The sequence below is a fragment of the Carettochelys insculpta genome, chromosome 13, assembly GCF_033958435.1.
Source record: "Carettochelys insculpta isolate YL-2023 chromosome 13, ASM3395843v1, whole genome shotgun sequence".
Taxonomy (NCBI): Eukaryota; Metazoa; Chordata; order Testudines; family Carettochelyidae; genus Carettochelys; species Carettochelys insculpta.
Window position 1 is genome coordinate 30,065,611 of NC_134149.1, and position 20,560 is coordinate 30,086,170.

General features: G+C 41.8%; 1 protein-coding gene across 1 annotated transcript in view; it reads left to right on the forward strand.

Annotated features, from left to right (window-relative positions):
• The window catches only part of LOC142020423 (connector enhancer of kinase suppressor of ras 2-like), a 581,534-nt gene that overhangs the window by 215,833 nt on the left and 345,141 nt on the right, over window positions 1-20,560 (forward strand). Inside the window, exons 4-5 of the mRNA XM_075008216.1 lie at window positions 593-680; window positions 18,666-18,707. Of these exons, the coding sequence (XP_074864317.1) occupies window positions 593-680; window positions 18,666-18,707 (130 nt within the window). The remainder of the gene's footprint in view (window positions 1-592; window positions 681-18,665; window positions 18,708-20,560) is intronic.

A 20,560-nucleotide genomic window follows, 5' to 3' on the forward strand; every position in this document is an offset into this window, starting at 1 on the left:
CAGCATGAAGTTACATATGGTCAAATATTTCAAACTGAAATAATCAGTGAAAAATACTACAATGACCTATAGGACCATGTTTTTAAATTCATGGCAATAATGCCAAGAGCTCTGGATAGGCACTTTTAGGTGTGAAATTTCCATTGGATGAAACTTTAAAAATGCCACTAATTTTCAGTTACTGTGTCATTGTAGTTTTATGTGTATTATATTATCATTTTAGCATCAGATCCTCTTTGGTGTAACATCAGTTCCAGTAGGTAAGAAAAACATTTTGTGAAGCTGTTGCCATCCGTAAAATATGCAAGGTGATGACAGCACAGTCCAACATGGCAGCCACAGTACAGGTTTACTCACAGAGAATAACAATTTTAAGTCTGTTTAATGTGGTACAGTGATTGTGTAAATCTGACTGACTCTTGGGGTTTCTGTTGGAATAATTCAGTGTTGTACCATTTCAAACTATTAACATCCCAGCTTCTCAAGTGCTTTATTTAGTGTGTTGTTGATTGTAGATATACATTAAAAGAGGAATAGCTCAGTAACACAGATTGATGAGGTCTCCTACAAACTTCTTGTCCCTCTCTGGCAGGTCTCCATTTGTCAGTGTGACAGAATATTCACTGCTGAAAAACAATATTGTTCAATTGTGCCTGGAATTAACAACCATTGTGCAACAGGTAAGAACAGTTTATTGCATATCAATCACTTCCACGTTGCTGAAGAAATAATAACATAATCCAAATGCTTGTTAGAAATTTATCACCTCACAGAGACTATTTCTCTGCCTTTTGGGGGGCCTTGCCCACAGTGGGAAGAGGTACGCATGTGCAACATCTCAGTTGCAAACACAGTAATCATTTACTGGTGATATTAGAAAAGATTTTGATATTGTTGTCAAAGATATTGATGGGTTTTCTCTCCAAAGAGTTTTTTTTTTAAAATTGCAGTATCTACAACCAATCCTCACTCACGTCCTCTTCCCCTTTTCCTCTCCTACCATATTATTTCCCTCTTTCCACAGTTTCCAGCATATGCTACCTTGTATGCTTTCCTCTTCCCACACATATTGCCTGCTAATATGAGGGTGCCAGATGAGAGAGGTTTAGGCTGTATATAGTTAGAAGATGAGTGTCCTGTATTGGCAAATGCAAGAAATCGTTACTTGAGACTAGCTAAGTGAAAATGGATTTGGAGAATTTTGCTGATAAAACTACACAAGGAAGTTATCTGACTGGGTGAAATAACTTTTCAGACACACAGATAAAATTTGTTGGTATCGATTTGACATGACCTAATATATTGTAGTTTGTAGCCAACCAGGCTCGGGTTTCCCAGAGACGAGGCTGCACCCAGAAGGCGAGTGCTAGATTTGGTTTATTGAAAGCGCGTGACACCCGCGACGGGAGCCCCGGAGACGCCGCAGTCACCAGTAGGGGAAAAGCCCGACGCGTCGGAGCTTCGCTCGGGGAGAGGCTCAGTAACAGGCCTCCTAACACTAGCTGATAAAGCTGAGCTCATTAACATAAGATTGCCTAAAATTGCCTATGCATTTCTTATCACTATCTCTGGTGGCCTACTGCCAGCGTAGCCTTGAAATCTTGGCAAGCGTGGCTTGTTCTGCAGCTGTTCCCATGGCAGTTTGCAGCTTTCACCTTGCACAGACTGGTCTGTTTAGATTCTCCTGAGGATTCACAGAGGGGTCGATCTGCTCTCATGAGACCGTTACAAACTCTTCTTGCACCCTACATAGTTAGATACAGAAAAGACAGTTTGATCACAAGGAAATCTCTACAGTCACTCTGGAAGCGATTAATAAAATATGGAGATCAGCAGTCATTATATAAGATTAGAAAATATGTGGATTGCAATGTTGTGCCTTGCTTTTATGGCAGGCATAAATGGTATCCTTCTGATATACAAATTCAACAGGAACACTGAAGCTCTAGAGTAGTGGTCCCCACACTTTTTGTCTCCTGCCTCCCTGTCAGCACCTTCCAATCCCCCCGCCCCGCCCACCAAGAGCTGGGAGTGGGAACATGGCTCCAGGAGAGAGGGATGTGGAAGAGGTAATGGGGCTGAGCTCTGGCTTCAACTGAGGGCCAGGAGTACAGCCAAGAGCAGATTCTTGGGTGCAGGACTGGCAAATGGGGCCAGGAGTCCAGCTGAGCAGTGCTCCCTTCTGACCCCTTCTGGTCCAGACCCTAGCTATGCAATCCCAACCATTCCTCTTTATGCCCTACACTGGAGACCTCTGCTCTAGAGTAAAGTCTATAAGTCTGGTTTAGAGCTCATTTCACTCTTCTATTGTCTCTCTGATTTCCTATTAGCACTGAGGAGGAGGAAGATAGTGGAAAAGTCTTTGCATAGAGCCACAAAATAATCATAGCTGCATATCTTGATATTGTGATCCCATGTTACAATAATATGTGAAGAAAAACACACTCATATAAATATCATATTGCACTATTAGGATACAATCTTGGTACATTTTGTAGCTCTCCATTGATTCAGTTGGATGATGAAATGGCACTCTAGTTTTCCAAAGCAAACTGCCATTGCTCTAGAACAGGCATTCTCAAACTTCATTGTACTGAGACTCTCTTCTGACAACAAAAATTATTACCTGACCCCAGGAGTGGGACTACTCTGGGTGGGGAGGCACCAAAGGCAAAGCTCCAGGACTTCAGCCCTGGGTAGAGGACCTGCAACTTGAGACCCACCACCCGAAGCTAAAGCCCCAGGGCTTTGGCCCTAGGTGTTGGGGTTCTGGCCCAGGCAAAATGAAGTTTAACAGCTCTTGAGGCCCCATTAGAAACAGACTTGTGACCCACTTTGGGGCTCCAACTCACAAATTGAGAACCACTGCTGTAGAAAAATTAATTCAGCAAATTCACTCAAATCTCTTGTCCTGGAAGGCATACTGCAAAGCCTATCTGCTTTCTCCAATGCTGGTGAGGAACAGGAGAATAACATTTCATATTCTTAGAGCAGGGAGCGTGTTTATGTATTTTTCCACATTTTGATTGGTTAATTGTCATTTGGATTTTGTGATAAGACTAGGTCACTGCATCTGGTATAATTTTGTTGTTTGTGTGTGGCTGTAAGACATGTTAAAGATGTTTAGAGCCTGTGTTAGGTGCTTTTGATGCATGTTTTAAAATAGTATTCTTTCAAATACATTGAGGGACTTTTATTGTACACCAGGAAAGTCTATAGGGAACAATTAAAGTGCAGCATGTTAGCGTACTTTAGAATCTCTCTCCCATAGTGTGCATTGCTTGGCATGACAGTAATTTCACAACCTGTCACCCTTTGGGGGGAAGCTCAGGGCAGGGGATTTAATGTGATGGTGGGGTTCACCAGTCAGGGCAAGGGTGTATGAGGGACACAGCAGAGGGTTGGATCGTGAAGGTTATAGGAGTCAGAGCAGGGGCTGGAGACATTGGGGGGCAGGAGTCAGGGTTGGGGTGTTTGAGGGGCTCAAGGCAGAGGATGGGTTGTGGGGGTATAAGAGTCAGGGCAGAGAGCTTGGTGTGTGGGGGCTCGGCACGGGGCTGGAGGTGTGTGGGGTGGGGTACAGGAGTCAGGGCTGGGGGTGGAGAGTGGAATGTGGTTTGGGAGGGAGGGTTCTCACTGAAGACCCTTCCCTGCACTGTTCCTGTTCCCAGCCTAATGAGTGATATAGGGCAATGCTGTTAGGCATGGGAAGGAAATTACAGCACCCATGGGATGCTGGTCCTGCATCTGGGATCCTGGCTGCCAGCCCTGTGGGTCCAGGGCTCTCCAGCTGGCCCTGTGCATCTGGGGGTTTCCTACCCCTAGTCCCATGTGCCAAGATCCTGGCTGCCAGCCCCAGGGGCCCAGGGTTTTCTTGCTGCCAACCATGCACCATGCACCCTGTTGCTTGTCCCATACACCCATGGCTTTCCTGCCAGCCTATGTGCTTGGGCCTCTTCTGGCTGCCAGCGGTACATGCAGTGGTCCCAGCTACCAGCCATGAGTACCAGCTTGGTCCGGGGAAAGGATGGGATTAAGGCCCTGTCCATAGCCAGCAACTTTCTTAGAGGCATGCTGCAGTGAGAGACACCACCTTACTTTCACCTTTAGCATTACCCAGCTCTGTAGAACAAATAACTCAAATTCATGGCCCATGGGCCATCCATGAGGTCGAGCATATTTGTGGTCCCAGTGGCCTGAGGGAGGCGTGTTTGTCCCCACCCCCAAGCCTTACCCTTTCCCACCACAGCCCCTCCCGCTTACACTGTACCCTGACCATCAAGGGGTAGAGCCTCGCGAGTTACAGAGTGGGGGAGGTGCAGGAGAGCAGCAGAGACAAATATAGAAAAAATTCTTATACATGTATCTTCTGAAAGGTATCCCAATACGATTAGAAAAGGTAATTTAAAGATGTTAACATAAACTTCAGTATGCAAACTAAGCATAATTTTTGTTTCTAAAATTAATTCATTCTGCCCTACAACACAGAGAAGTTTCAGATTTACTTAACATACAAGTCCTTTATTCTCTGACCTGAAATAATTAAGTTTACTCAGGATAATGCTTACATTGTATTTCTGACTCCTAAATTAAAGGAATAATTTAGACCGGAACATTAGCTCTAAAGTGAAACTATCAGCTTTGCTCTGATCATTTTGTTGTCTTGGTGCTTGGAGGGTTAAAAGGAGGCACTATTTAATGTAATGGATACGCTGTTTGAAGTATGTTAAACTAGTAGGAAAAAAAATGCCCTAAGCATTACCAGCCACACTAATTGAGTAATTTCTTGTGTTGTTGGAGAAAAAAAGCCAGTATGAATAGAGGGCAAAAGAAAAACATCAAAGGCATACTTTACCATGAAGTGCAAATAGAAATTCTTCTGTGTCCCTAGGTTCTATGGTTCTCATCATCTTCTGGTTTTAGCCTTTTTTTCTTGTACCGAAACTAATTTTTTCTCAAAACTGTGTCCGTAGAGAAATCACTTTTTGTAAAACAAATGCTGATACTCTAAAACAAACTCCATAATACAATACCTTTAAGCATAAATGGTGAGATTCTTGCTTTCACTCAAGTCTCTGTAGACTGGGTAAAAGGCCTATATTTAAATAAAGAGGCTCTACAAGTCCAAGATCTAGCCAGGAAAAGATACCTTATCATGGGATGGTGCTCACCTTCCATGAGCACCCCCATTTGGTTGAGTGCATGCACTTGCACTACCTCAGTTCAGAGTTTCCTCAGCTACTCAGCCCTCCAGCCAAGTCACACTCTGGGGTATACACTTAACAGGTCCATCTTGGTGACCTCCATAGTGTACTTCCAGTATGTTCCCATCATGGATAGGGACTCTACCACAGTCCGTCAGAACCTATCTATAGCCCACAGTCTTTCACCAGCCCAGTGATGCTTCTGCTCCTGCAGGCAGACAGTCACCCTGGTCTTTCCCTCTTGAGCTCTCCAGCAGTACTGAGCTGACTCTGGTTCTGCAGATCCATCTTATGGGCCTGCCTGGCCCCTGATTGGCCACTTCCTCTTGTGGAAGGACTTGAAGGACTTCTCTGTGGTTTACTGGGACAGGATGTGGTAAAGGAAGGAGATGATCCCAATTGCAAGAGTCTCTGTATTTACAAATTTCCTCAACATATTCTTTAGCATATGGTTGAACCTGTCCACTAAGCAGTTATTCAATGTAAGAGACCACTTCTGGGTAATAGGAGGAGTAGTCCACAATGACCAATATGTGCTGGTGGCCCTGGACACTTCTCTCTAGGGGAGCCCACAGTATTGATGCCTATCCTTTCAAAGAGTGTGCCTACATGGAGCAAGCGTACCAGGGGAGCCCTCCCTAAACTCTTTGGAACCACTTGCTAACAATGGGAGCAGGATAAACAGAAATTAGCAATCTCCTTACGGATCCTCAGGCAGAAGAATCCAGCCACTAAGCAGGATAATGTTTTCTCCCAGCTACAATGGCTGGCTGACGGTATGGAATCACAGTGCTTTACCAGATGTAAAGTACAGACCATGACATGATGGTGATTCTTGCACAATTTATGCTCTAACTAAAAATGGGCAGAGGTGAAATTTTACAGACCATGTGCATATTCTTTATAGAACAATATCTTGGGCTTAAGAGGCATGCCCGAGCTTCCCACTATGTCATTCTTTGTATATATACACAGTTGATGATTCTCATTGGATTTCTTGCATTTGTAAAGAAATGTAGCTGGAAAAACCAGCTCATCTAAGAAAATTACACCAAATTTTCAATAAATAAAAAAAATCATGGTTATTTACGATATATAAGCAATGTAGCACTAAAATATTTTATAGAAGACATATTGTAAGGCATAGAATTGGGACAGAATGAGAAGTAGGCCCTTTTTTAATAAATGCAAATTACTCAAGTCAAAACAGTTCTCACAGGTTATTGTTAGTAACACAAAGGCTGTTTGAAAGTCAAAGCAAAATGGTACATTTCTTTTAAACATATTTGTCAATGCAGTTGTAACTGGACAGCATTTTATTTTTCATATGTCTAATTTGCTGCAGCCCCAAAAAGCCATGCTCAGAACATACACTTGTCGTTTCTCTCACACACAAAATTGACACCATTGGTTCATTTGTAAGAAATGGGCTGATATTTCAGCCTGTAGAATATAGCATTTAAAGTTTAAGGAAAAGGGAGATATTATTGAGAAATTTTGTGTTTGAAGCAGATGTATAAGCATTGGGAATTACTCGTTAAATGGGAGTTGAAACAGACTCTTTCGGAATAACTGCAGTCATACAAAACCTTTATTGTACGGAAAGGATGTCCGAGTGTGTTGTTAGTCAGTTCAAAGCTTCAGTGAATACATCCTTACTTCACTTGTACTGTGCATAAAAATGCTTATGACTTCTGCTGGAAAGCGGGAACATCTTCCCCAGGCACACAAGATATTTAACAAATACACATTTGATTTCAAACCTTTAACAGAAGTTACAGGCTGCATGTGTAAGGATATAACTTAACTTGTTAAAATCAGAGCTACGTCTACACATGAAGCCTTCGTCGAAGTAGCTTATTTCAATGTAGCGACATTGAAATAGGCTATTTTGATGAATAACGTCTACACGTCCTCCAGGGCTGGCAACGTCGACGTTCAACATCGACGTTGCGCAGCACCACATCAAAATAGGCGCTGCGAGGGAACGTCTACACGCCAAAGTAGCACACATCGTAATAAGGGTGCCAGGCACAGCTGCAGACAGGGTCACAGGGCAGACTTAACAGCAAGCCGCTCCCTTAAAGGGCCCCTCCCAGACACAGTTGCACTAAACAACACAAGATCCACAGAGCCGATAACTGGTTGCAGACCCTGTGCATGCAGCATGGATCCCCAGCTGCCACAGCAGCAACCAGAAGCCCTGGGCTAAGGGCTGCTGCACACGGTGACCATAGAGCCCCACAGGGGCTGGAGAGAGCGTCTCTCAACCCCTCAGCTGATGACCACCATGGCGAACCCCGCTATTTCGATGTTGCGGGACACGGATCGTCTACATGTGCCCTACTTCGACATTCAACTTCGAAGTAGGGCGCTATTCCCATCCCCTCATGGGGTTAGCGGCTTCGACGTCTCGCCGCCTAACGTCGATGTTAACATCGAAATAGCGCCCAACACGTGTAGCCGTGACGGGCGCTATTTTGAAGTTAGTGCCGCTACTTCAAAGTAGCATGCACGTGTAGACACGGCTCAGCAGTGCCACCCCTAGAGTTAAGGGTGTCCCAGTTTTCCCTTAAAATTCTTTATTAGAAAGTAGAGGGGGCAAATATGTTCCACGAATGTTTTGATTGAAACACAGAGCTTCTGCTTTAGGTCTAGAATGGAGATAAGACTGAGATGTTGTGGAGAGTGGTCATAAATTACCTAGTTATTATATTTTAAAAGACTCATTTGGCTGTTACAATTTTTAAATCTACAATCTAAAAGCTCGACACATAACTGTATCTTTTCCTGGCAAAGGATACTAAAGCATTTTCACTGGCCCTTGTGTAGGTGGAAACGGGAAGTGTCCCCAGAGCATAGGCCAGCCCAGTTGTCATCTTTGCATTCACTAGCAACACAAGTCAACTTGAAAGGAAGGGTTGGGAGAAAATTATGCCTTTTTACTACACCACACAGGGAAGATAGCTGGGGCTACATGTCCTCCTTAAGGGGTGCAGCAGCATCCAAACGTCACCTTCCCATTAGGGAGCTGTGTGCCAATGGAAAGGGTGTGATGCCACTAACACGATAGTCCAAAATCCACCAATGAAGTACTGCTATCTCTTTGGCAAACCACGGCAGCTGTTTAACAGAGCACAGAAACCCTGGACAAGAAGTGAAAAATAATATAATTTCCATGGGGATTTAAAACATGTAGTAATAATTGTGTCGATCTTGAACACAAATAACCATTCAATGTATAGAGAGAGACATTCATTGTTCTAAAAGACAAAAAAAAGATATTATTTTAGTATGACAAAGAAGCACAGCTTAAAGTAGGCTGTTCAGGTCTGCTGGACATATGTATAAAATTCTTTAAGAACCATCATTTTTCATACTGTCCATCTGTTCAGACAAGTTAGTTCATTAATATACATTTTAAAGGCACATCATTATCTCTGTGAGTCAGAAGTGTGGTATATTATGATATAAGCATACATGTGAATATGTACCCTGTCATGCATACTGAATATTTATTAAAGCAAATATAGGTAAGTTACACTTGAAAAATGCTATTGATTCATCAGTGGATTCCAGCTGCTTTGTGCTGCTCTGGCAAAGCAAAACAGCCATAAATGCAATCTAACCATCTAGGCATATGTCTCCTTTGTGACTCCAGAGCAGACTGATTAACCTACTACAAAAAGTATCCACTATAATTTGAGACATTCATATTTTCTGGAATATGAGCTCTTGGGATGCAATTTTCCATCTTTGTCCTTTCCCTGACATTTTTAAGTTTGAGCAAAATTCATTGAATCATTTTTGAGTAACAGGAAAGTAGGAAAAGACTACTATTGCCATTATAGAGAAATTATAAGGATATACTTTGGAAGAGGATTACAGGAGAAATGACTGAATTTTGAACGTTAAAATTTTGCATAATTACATTGGAGTGTTTGCATTGCTTCCTTTGAATAGGGTTGGCAATGAAGATGTTAATTATTATAAATAACTAAAACCAATAGTTAATATACTACTACTGCTAAGTATGTGGAGAGAGTAAGAGGTTGTTTATTTTTAAATACACCCTTCTCTGTGATAGCATTACACACATTCTCTGTGTTTGATGTGAGCTGACTAAGGTAGCTGCATTGGCTTTGGAACAAATTAATTTTAACTTCCCTCACTCATCAAACTGAAAGACATCGAAATCCAGCAAGTGTGAAAACCAGCAATGTCATAGATAAGAAAAATGTTTGGAATTGGCCAAAAAGAGCCATTCTGTGGGTAGGAAACTAACACTGGCACAAATTCCTCTGTCAGCACTGGGAGCTACAGCAATGGCAAACCCTGGTGCCAAAGAAGCCAAGTGCCCTGTAGATTCTGACAGAGGCACTAACGGGAAGTCAAAATCCCATGCCTCAGCACCACCCAGCAGGACACCACGACTGGCAAACAGCAGTGTGGCATCACTTCAGAAGGTGCATCCCTCACTCACAGAGGTGCAAAAGACAGTACTGCTTAATGCTTCACAGCCCCTCCACCCCCACCAACACTGACAAGCAGGCAGCCACAGGAACCCTTCAAACCTGCACATCACCAGTTCCTCTGTCAGAAGGACCTGATGGTCAGCTCTGCCCCTGATTCCCCTATTCTTGAAAGTGATGGGGACAGGGCACATTTAGCACAGAGTCACCTGCTGTCCCCAGCGTCACCTGCTCCTTATTTGAGTGAGGAAGATGAGGAGGGTGAGGAAGAACAAGAAGCTCTCCCCTCATCATCCCCTGTCTTCCAGGAACCCAGCAACAAAGGAGCCCCTCCTGGGGCATGTTACACTCACCCCAAACACTGGCAGCGGTATGGACAGCTTCTGGGGCCTCCCATACCACCCCCACCAAAAAGGGCATACTAGAATCTGTGGGCTACATACCCCACACAACAGGGACCACTCAGCATGCAGCAGCTGCAGGCAATTCAGTACCCGTCTGTGTTAACAAGGAAAGCAAGAGAAGAGGAGGAAGAAGTTCCCAAGGTACTGACATTTTACATAGATAGGACTAGACCGTCACCGAATGCTGCAAAGGGTACCCCATCGCTAAATAAAGACTCCTGAAATGGATGTCTGGTTGCATGAACCTCTGCTATTGTCAGTACAACTGCCTAATCCCATTGGGGATTTGTGCTCTTTCCACTAGAACCAGGTCAGCCTGTACAATATCCCTCTCACAGACATCCGTAGAGCTGCTACCTGGGAGCATAAGCCCATACCTTTACACAGCACTATGCCTTACAGCAACAGACAATATCTGATACTTCCGTTGATTGCTCTGTACTATAATCAGTCTCAACCCAAACACCAAAGCCCCTTCCCTCCACTTGAAGGGCACTTCTCTGAAGTCACCTGAAGTGGAAGATCAAAAGTGATAGACCTCAAAGAAGAGAGGGTTACTCACCTTGTTCAGTAACTGAGGTTCTTTGAGATGTATCCCTGTGAGCGTTCCGCTACCCTCTGTTCTTCCCTCCACTTCGGAGTTTCATAATCAGTCTCTGCCATAGAGAAGGAAGGGAGTGGGGGTTGGTTGCACGGCATCAGTTAAGTGCCAGTAACAGCACAAGGCAGGGACAATTCACATGCCACCCAATGGGCACTGCTACCAAAACTCTCCGACTATGAGCACAATGATGCACAGACACCGAAATGGAGAACCCACAGGAACTCATATCCTGAATAACCTCATTTACTGCACAAGTTGATTAAACTTCTCTTCCCATTTCCCAAATGCAAGATTTCTTCCATTTCAGTCATGTTTTAGTCATATCAAGTCAGATTACATTCTGCTGATAAATTATTATATGTTATTTTTAATCCCCAAACAAGCTTCTGCAATATTTGGACACAAAATTAATCATAATCACAAGCTATTTACTAATTTTAAAAACTGGATATATTTTAAACTGTACAAAAATACATTGAAAAATTCTCTAGTGTACTCCATGGTTACTCAGAGAATGATTTTTGACTATATTATAGTAATAGTCTGAGATAAATGTACTATATAATTTGCTGAATGAGCTATAATACTAAACTTTCATAGTGATCAGTTTTATGTATTAATTACAAGAATAAACATTATATATCTTAAAATATTATATATCATATTTGGTTCTCTCATTCTATCTGGTTATTGTCAAGGCTGAGTTATTTACGGGCCTTTAATGTTTGTAAGAAACCATATCTTAAGGGTTCTAATATGGTATTCCTTAAAGCTGTTGTTGCTGCTGGTTAGAGTGACCAGACAGAAATTGTGGAAAAATTGGGTCAGGAGAATAGAATCATGCAGCTGGAAGGGAACTTAAGAAGTCATCAAGTCCAGTCCACTTCACAAATGGCAGGATCAGCCACCATGTAGACCCTTCCTGACAGGTGTTTGTTTACCCTGCCCTTGAAAATCTCCAATGATGGAGATTCCACAACCTCCCTAGGCAATTTGTTCCAGAGGCTAACCACCCTAGCAGGTAGCAAGTTTTTCTGATGTCCAGCCTAAACCACCCATGCTGCAATTTAGGCCCATTTCTTCTTGTCCTATCATTAGAGGTTGAGAAGAATGTTTTTTCTACCTCCTTCTTGTAACAACATTTTTAGGTACTTAAAGCTATCCCTTTTCCAGACTGAACAAACCAAATTATTTCAATATTTCCTTATAGGTCATGTGCTCTAGAACTTCATTTTTGTTGATCTTCTCTGGACTTCAATTTGCCCATGTTTCCTGATATATGGCACCTACAACTGTACACAATACTCCAGTTGAGGTCTAATCAGCAATTAGTAGAACATAAGAATTAATTCTTATATCTTGCTTGCAATACTCCTATTAATACGTCCAAGAATGATGTTTGCTTTTTTGCAACAGCTTCACACCGTTGACTCTTACTTAGCTTGTAGTCCACTATGATCCCTAGAGTCCTTTCCATAGTACTCCTTCCTACACAGCCATTTTGTAAGTGTGAAACTGATTGTTCCTACCGACATGGAGTACTTCGCATTTTTTTTAATTGAATTTCATTCTATTTACCTCAGAGCATTTTTCCAGTTAGCCAAGGTCATTTAGAATTATAATCCTATCCCCCAAAGCACTTGCAACCCTTCCCAGCTTGGTGTCACCTGCAAACTTTAGAAGTGTATGCTTTATGCCATTATCTAAATCACTGATGAAGATATGGAATGGAACCAGTCCCAGAACTGATCCCTGCAGAGCTCTCTCATTATGCCCTTCCACCATGACTATGAACCACTGAAAATGTGAACTCTCTGATAATGGTCATCCAACCAATGGTCATCCCCATATAGTAGCTCCATCTAGGTCATGGGTGTCCAACCTTTTGGCTTGCCTGGGCCGCATTGAGTGAAGATAGTCTTGGGCCGCATACAAAATATATAATATAGTTAATGTATATAAATCACATAATAATGTTAAAAGTTTACGATCTTGTGGGGCCGCATTACTAGCTGTCCAGGGCCGCATGCGGCCAGCGGGCCGCAGGTTGGACACGCCTGATCTAGGTTATATTTCCCTAATTTGTTTAGGTCATGTGAGACTATAAGAAATGTCTTACCAAAGTCTGGATATACCACATCTGCTACTTTTGTGCTGCTATTTATCATCTTAGTATCTTGTAGATCCTTGCAAATGTATTCCTTTATTATTTGTTTCCTTGTCTTTCCTGGTATAGAAGGCAAGATGACTGGTCTCAAATTTCCTGGGTTGTATTGATTTCCCTTTCTATAGATGGGCATTATTTTTGCCCTTTTCCAGTCTTTTGGAATCTCTCCCATATTCCATGACTTTTGAAAATAATAACCAACGTCTCAGATATCTCCTCAGTCAGGTCCTTGAGTATTCTAGGATGCATTTCATCTGGTCCTGGTGACATGAAGACATCTAACTTAAGTAATTTTTAATTTAGGTGCCTATATAAGACAAAAGTCTGAATATCAGGATGGCCCATATAAAATGGGGACTATCTGCTCACTTTACCAAAGAGGCCACTCTCCTAGTGTAAAGAGACCTTAAAGTGGGTGTAAGTGGTAAGAATGAAGTTTAAATTTTAGGAAATATCTCTGACTATTTTTAAGATGTATGCAAAACTGGACTGACTTTTCTTCTGGAGAACGAAAAATGCATTTGTGTTTCCAGCCATGCTCAGGCATCCCAGGCCCCTACATACTTCTCCAGAATATGTTATAACTCAGGTGTGTAGTAGCAAAAATATTTTTTCCCTCTCAGATGTTATTAAACACATAAAATACGCTAAAAGAATCTTTAGTAACTTCTGGCTAGGAAATCATAATTAAATGTTACCCATGCCATCTTCATTCCACCATTGCACCTATCTCTTTTTGGGGAACCTAAATGAGGTGAGGTTTTCAGAATTAGTCTAATTACACCAGACAGGAAAAACTAGGTTTGAAACCTGTACATTCTTATCTGGCACAAAAATGTTTTGCCTATTCTATTAGTTAGGATATAAAATGGTATTTTATGTCTCGTGCAGCATGCACGTGTCCATTTATCTTTGTGCCATGCTCTTCGGCCTTAGTATCAGAAACCAAAGTCTTCAGCTTCACAAGGTGAATACGTAACTGCCTGCTATTAATATTGTATGTAACTCCATTGGGCAGAAATTTGGTCGCTCTGAAGCATAGTGTCTTGAAAAGAGCAATGAAGACAGAGCTGTTTCATTATTGTGGTGATGGATAATTTAATCTGATCTGCAAATATTCAATATTTTAATTCTTTGTAATTAGGGTTTATGTTCTCCCTAAAGTCTGTTCTTAGAAATCAAAGTATGTACTTGGTCTAGTGAAAAACACTTAACCGATCAACCACCTGTAATGGAATTCAATCAAAGTGTGAGCCAAGGGAGTAGCAGCCTTTGACCAAGAGTGACAAGTTTCATTATCCTTGCTATGATGAATGAGCTAAAAAGTGTAAATGCTTTTTCTACATATTTAAAAATCTGCTGCCAGTGCAGATTTTGTTCCAGATTGTGCTGTTCAGACCTTTATGGAAGTAATGTGGAGCCACTCCGTCACAGGCAGCTTGGGGAGGTATTGCTCTTCAGGACACCTGATCCATGATGTTTTCACATGCAGGATTAAGCTTTAGGATGGAGAATCCCATTTCTTTCTGTGAGTCCAAAGTGATAGGAGTACAGTTGTTTCTGATCCTTGCAGAGGATTCACAAGAGAAGAGGCTTCACAAGGCCTTCCTTTATAACAGCACAAGGGCCAGGAAAAGGATGGGTTTTTATTTCCTTTATATATCTAAAATAATCCATTCTCTCCTTGCAAGAATCCTCCATCCATCTAAAATTGTAACTGTGTCTTTATGACCATTTTGAATTATAACACCTTTGCATTGAATAAAGTCAATTGTCCTGGTGTTTCCTATCCACTTAGTATTTAAGAGGCACAAAGAGGTAGTTGTGTTACTCTGTATCTTCACAAAATAAAAAAGCAGTCATGTAACACTTTAAACACTAACAAAATAATTTATTAGGTGATGTGCTTTCATGGGACAGACCCACTTCTTCAAATCTGGAAATTCTGATGAAAGTAAACTGGCATGACAAAAATATAACAGGTGACTTACCTGCTATCACTACAAATATCAAAGATGGAGAAACTATCTTTGCAATGAGTAAGATACTTGCTATCTCTATTAAGACCAAGCTGCCAAGTGTTGAACTTGAGAATAAACTCCAGGCCTGTCCTCTCCTACAGACAACCACCTAATCTCAGGAAAATTCTCACTAGCAACCACACATTATACCACAGAAGTACTAATCCTGCAACTTTTCCCTGCAACAAACCACATTTACTTTGGAGACACCGTCACTGCACCTAACCATGTCAGTTACACGATCAGGGACCACATTTGTGCACCTCCACTAATGTTATGTATGCCATCATATGCCAGCAATACCCCTCTGCTATGTATATTGGACAGAGTGGACAATCATTTCACCAAAGAATGAATGGACACAAATCAGACATTAGTAATCATAATACACTGTGGTAAAGCTAACCTCATTCCTAGGCTCCAGGCCTCTATTCAGTCCACTGGCCCCACAGCAAGGACGCGGCTGCCCTTCTTGGGATGGGGAGATGGTGGTCTGGGAGGAACCTGGACCTACTCCCCAGCTGCTCCAACTCCATCTGTTTGCCAGTTCAACACAGCCCTACTTTTCCCTCTTGAGCTCACTCCCCTGGCCTCACCCTGTCACAACATATAAACATGTCAGTCAGCATTTCAATGGAGTAGGCCATACTATTGAAGATCTGAAAATCTGTGTCCTAAAACAAAGAGACTTCAACACCAGATTACAAAGGGAGGTGTCTGAACTGGAGTTTATTGTCCAGTTTGAGGCTTTGCAGATTGGTCTTTATAGAGAGCAATTACCTTACGCATTATAAAGACACCTTCTCCATCTTTGATATTTGTAGTGATCTCAGGCAAGTCATTTAACATAATAAACACATGCAGTAAGTAATTTTCTTTCCCCTCTGCCCCATCCTTTGCCCCACGTCTGTCCTATGCAGCTTATTTGTCAGTTTTCATTTCATTTTTTTTTCTATTTCTCTGTTATATTTTTGTTGTGCCAATTTATTTTCATCAGAATTTTGAGATCTGAAGAAGTGGGTCTGTCCCATGAACGCTCATCACCTAATAAATTATTTTGTTACTCCTTAAAGTGCTACATGGCTGCTTTTTTTATTTAAGAGGCAGTGCCAAGAAGTTCTATTAGTGTCAGCATTTCACTTAAATAACATGGTGGAGAATACACAGATTCTATTTGAAAAATACTTGTCAATAAGAAATATGAAAACTTGTCCCTGTTGTCACCATTTTCAAAGGCAAACTCAATTCCAGTGCGAGTAAACCTTGCTGACTTTGTAAACCTTAATGTGTCCAAAGGCAAGAAAATGACAGAGAAATAGAACTCTCTTCTAAATGGAGAGCATCGCAAATCCAGGTCCATGCAATTCCATGTTTATGGTTGCTTTTTTAAAAAGACAAAATGGATATAACCTACCGTAAAATAGTATAGTCATGCTATCTCTCTGGCTTGCAAGAGCAATATTTTCTAAGGAGAAAAAGTGTGTCATCAAAATGTGTGCAAAAGACAATTGTTTGCAGAGTTTTAATATGCAGAAGCCACATAAAAGGTGAAGGCTAGATTTGGAAGAACTGTTATGTTTTTACAAAATGTCTCTTTTTCTGGAGCAAATGATTAAGTTGTAAATGCAAAATGAGAGACCATTAAAAAGTGTCTCTAAAAATAATCTATTTTATGTACTTATTACTATTATGTCAACAATGTCACATGTCTTAACATGCTTTGCTTCATTGTATGCTAAATTCAAGATTAGATACTTACTGTGATCTCTGAAGAACTCTCTGTGAGATGATCTCTCTGTTAAAAAGTAGTTCTAGCTAAGAAAAGAGGCTGAGAAACCCCTGAGAAACCAAAAATCCTGGACAAAAAAACTGACCTTATATGTGAATGTGACCTTATAAGTGAATGTGGTTTTTTTTTTTAAACATAGTTACTATAGTATCAATGGTATGAGTTACTTTGGTGTGGTTAGGCTATAAGGTCCTTTGGACAAGGCCAATCTTTTTCTTGAACTACATCTACACTAGACAAAACTTGCACAGTGTCCACACTAAAAATGCATTCTGTTGACAGTAAACCAACAGAAGGTGGCACTTTTTTTTCCAGTAACCTTCTGCCCCTCCCCCCATGAGGCAGAACACCTTTCTTGACACACTCTGTCGACCAAAAAGCCATGTGGATGCTCTGGGAGGCCCTCTGTTGACAGACTGGACTTCGGGGTCACCAGCCAGCCCTGGGTGTTGTGCTTCTGGTCGGCCATTCTGTTGAGGGAATGGCCAGGCAGTCCAGCCACTCTCTGTCGAAAGAGAGAATTGCTTTTTTCATCTGCTTTGCTGTCTGGCCATAATCTGTTGACAGAAGTTTTGTTGGATGGTATCTCCCGACAGAAACTTCTGTTGATAGATTGCTATCGTGTAGACATAGGCTTGGTGTTTGAACGATGCCTTGTACAATGTCATTCTAGTCCCTGCTGAGGGCTCCTATGGACTAAGTCAATACAAATAATAATCTGTATATATAACCCAAGGGGTGCGTCTACACACGCCGTGTGCTATTTCGACTTTGAAATCGACGTTAGGCAGTGAGACGTTGAAATCACTATTTCCATCTGAAGATGGGAATAGCACCCTACTTTGACATTCAACATCGAAGTAGGGCGTGTGTAGACGATCCGCGTCCTGCTACTTCGAAATAGTGGGGTCCTCCATGGCGGCCATCAGCTGAGGGATTGAGAGACGCTCTGTCCAGTCCCTGCAGGGCTCTATGGTCACGGTGTGCAGCAGCCCTTAGCCCAGGGCTTCTGGCAGCGGCGGCGGCTGCTGCTGCTGCTGCTGCTGCTGCAGCTGGGGGTCCATGCTGCATGCACAGGGTCTGCAAACGGTTGTTGGCTCTGTGGATCTTGTGCTGTGCAGGGCAAGTGTGTCTGGGAGGGGCCCTTTAAGGGAGTAGCTTGGGGCTTTGCTGGCCCGTTATGTCGTTGGGGAGCACTTGTGTGTGTGGATGCTCTGCATTTCCTTCCGGGGCAGCTCCTTTTGATGTTCCCCATTGCTACTTCGACGTTGAACATTGATGGCACCAGCCCTGGAGGACGCGTAGATGATATGCATCAAAGTAGCCTATTTCGACGTTCTTACTTTGAAATAGGTTACTTTGACATAGTGTGCTAGTGTAGACATAGCCAAAATGGGATATTTGCCATTTCACATGTAAATGTCCAACAATATAGCAATTTGATATATTGCATTGTGATATATAATGCATTTGAGCTCAAAGTAGAACCTCTTGATTATCACATCTGGTCAGTTTCAAGCAAGACTTTAAAAATATATTAAGATTATGTCTGTTCCCTGATACACCTTATCTTCCCATCACTCTGTGATGCCCTCCAGTACATAAGCAATAAAAAAACCAGAATAGGTACTTACTGGCTGTAGATCTAAGATTATTGTCTTCACTTAAGAAAAGAAGCATAATAAAGTCAACAAGATTTTTTGCCCTTTTGAGAACTTTAGGTGCCCAGTCCCCATTACAAGGAACAAGAACTATAGTTAGACAAATAGAATAGATCCCGAAGATTAATGAGAAGTTACTTCAGTGAAGTTTCCCAGAGAATATAGAATAATCTTTAGACATTCACATAAAACCTGGAGAGATGACTTTGCTGTATACACATGCATGAATGTAAGAGACGTAAAAGTGTAAAGTGGTTTTTTAAATTTTTATTAATAATTTCATTCATATTTGGAAGGCTAACATTTTAAATCTCACACATTGTTTCTTCTTTCTTTACTATAGGATTGCACAGTATATGAGACAGAAAATAAAATTCTTCATGTGGTAAGTAATCCTGATATTCTTGCTTTTAAGCTTTATACAGTCACATACTTCTTCAGTTGCCAGGCCCACAGAACATATTTTAAACTAGTATAGGAAAATAAGTTTCCTCACAATCTGGGAGTGGCAAGTGGCAATGAATGGATGACACTAGTCACTAGGAGCCAAGTGTTTTGTAGATTATGAACTCAGAAGGGATCCTTAATATCATCTAATCTGATGCCCTGTATAACCCAAACCAGGGGTCTGCAACCTGCGACTCCAGAGCCACACACAGCTCTTGAGAGTCTTCTCTGTGGCTCCCAACACTATAATTGCAAAGTTTCAAAACAAAAACAAAAATCTTCCTGATTCGTTTTGATAAACGGTGAAGGTCTAAAAATCCAACAATGAACAACTCATACCTAAATAGAAAATGATAAGTGATCTCAAAACATTGGGTAACTCCTCCTTTAATATGTTCAGAGCTTTGTGGGTTATGACACTGTGGCTACGTCTACACGTGCCCCAAACTTTGAAATGGCCATGCAAATGGCCATTTCGAAGTTTACTAATGAAGCGCTGAAATACATATTCAGCGCTTCATTAGCATGCGGGCCGCCGCGGCGCTTCGAAATTGACGTGCCTCGCCGCCGCGCGGCGCATCCAGACGGGGCTCCTTTTCGAAAGGACCCTGCCTACTTCAAAGTCCCCTTATTCCCATCTGCTCATGGGAATAAGGGGACTTCGAAGTAGGAGGGGTCCTTTCAAAAAGGAGGCGCGTCAATTTCGAAGCGCCGCGGCAGCCCGCATGTTAATGAAGCGCTGAATATGCATTTCAGCGCTTCATTAGTAAACTTCGAAATGGCCATTTGCGTGGCCATTTCGAAGTTTGGGGCACGTGTAGACACGGCCTGTATCTGTGTTTTGATTGTGTTGCTAATAAAGTTTTGATTTTGAAAAGGAAAAGGAAGCTTGCAGCATTCCTGCAGTGAAGGGCAACACACATTTTAGGAAAGAAAACTGAAATTAAATGTGAAGTAAAAATGGCACAATTAAAGTGGGGTTGGAATGGCTTCAAAAGACGAAAAATCAAAGATGAAAACAGAGAAATTCAAACTGCGTGGACCCAATCCTTCCTATTTATGTTGAGTTTGGCTGGGCTCCCTTTATGTCTTGTTTGCAATGAGAAATCTGCCAACAATAAAAAAAAGCAACCTCAAGAGGCATTTTGTCAAAAAAAATACTACTTTTGCTGAGCAGTATCCAGCTGGAGATGCCAGAAAAAAAGCATTGGCCACAGGTCACTTGCAGATGTAAATGTCTTCAAGTCACAATGTGAAATCTTCGGTTACTTTGCCAGAGGCTCAGGGTCTATTACAGGACTGGTTAGATGATGCATTGTGGCCTGCAATGTGCAAGAGGTCAAACTAAGGGGCCATCATGATCATCTAAAGTCTTTGAATCTCCAATTTATCAACATCTTTATTGAACTGTAGGTGCTAAAACTGTGGGCACAGTATTCCAGTAGCAGTTGCACCAGTGCCAAACACAGAGGTAATCTAACCTCTCTATTTCTGCTTGTGTGTATGCATTTAAGGATCACAGTTTTCAGTAAGCACTGCACATCATCTTTAATAAATGTTGAAAAGGAAACTATTTAGTCCAGACTATATGGAATGAATATTTTCATCTGCCTTTTTCCATATAGGCTATATCTAAACATGCTCCTCCCTTTCAGAAGGGGCATGTAAATGAAGCCGGTTGAAAATGCTACTGATGCGTGGATATGAATATTCAGTGCCTCATTTGCATAATAACGACCACCAGGAGCGTGGAAAGTACTGCCTTTGAATTGCAAACTAGCTGTGTAGACA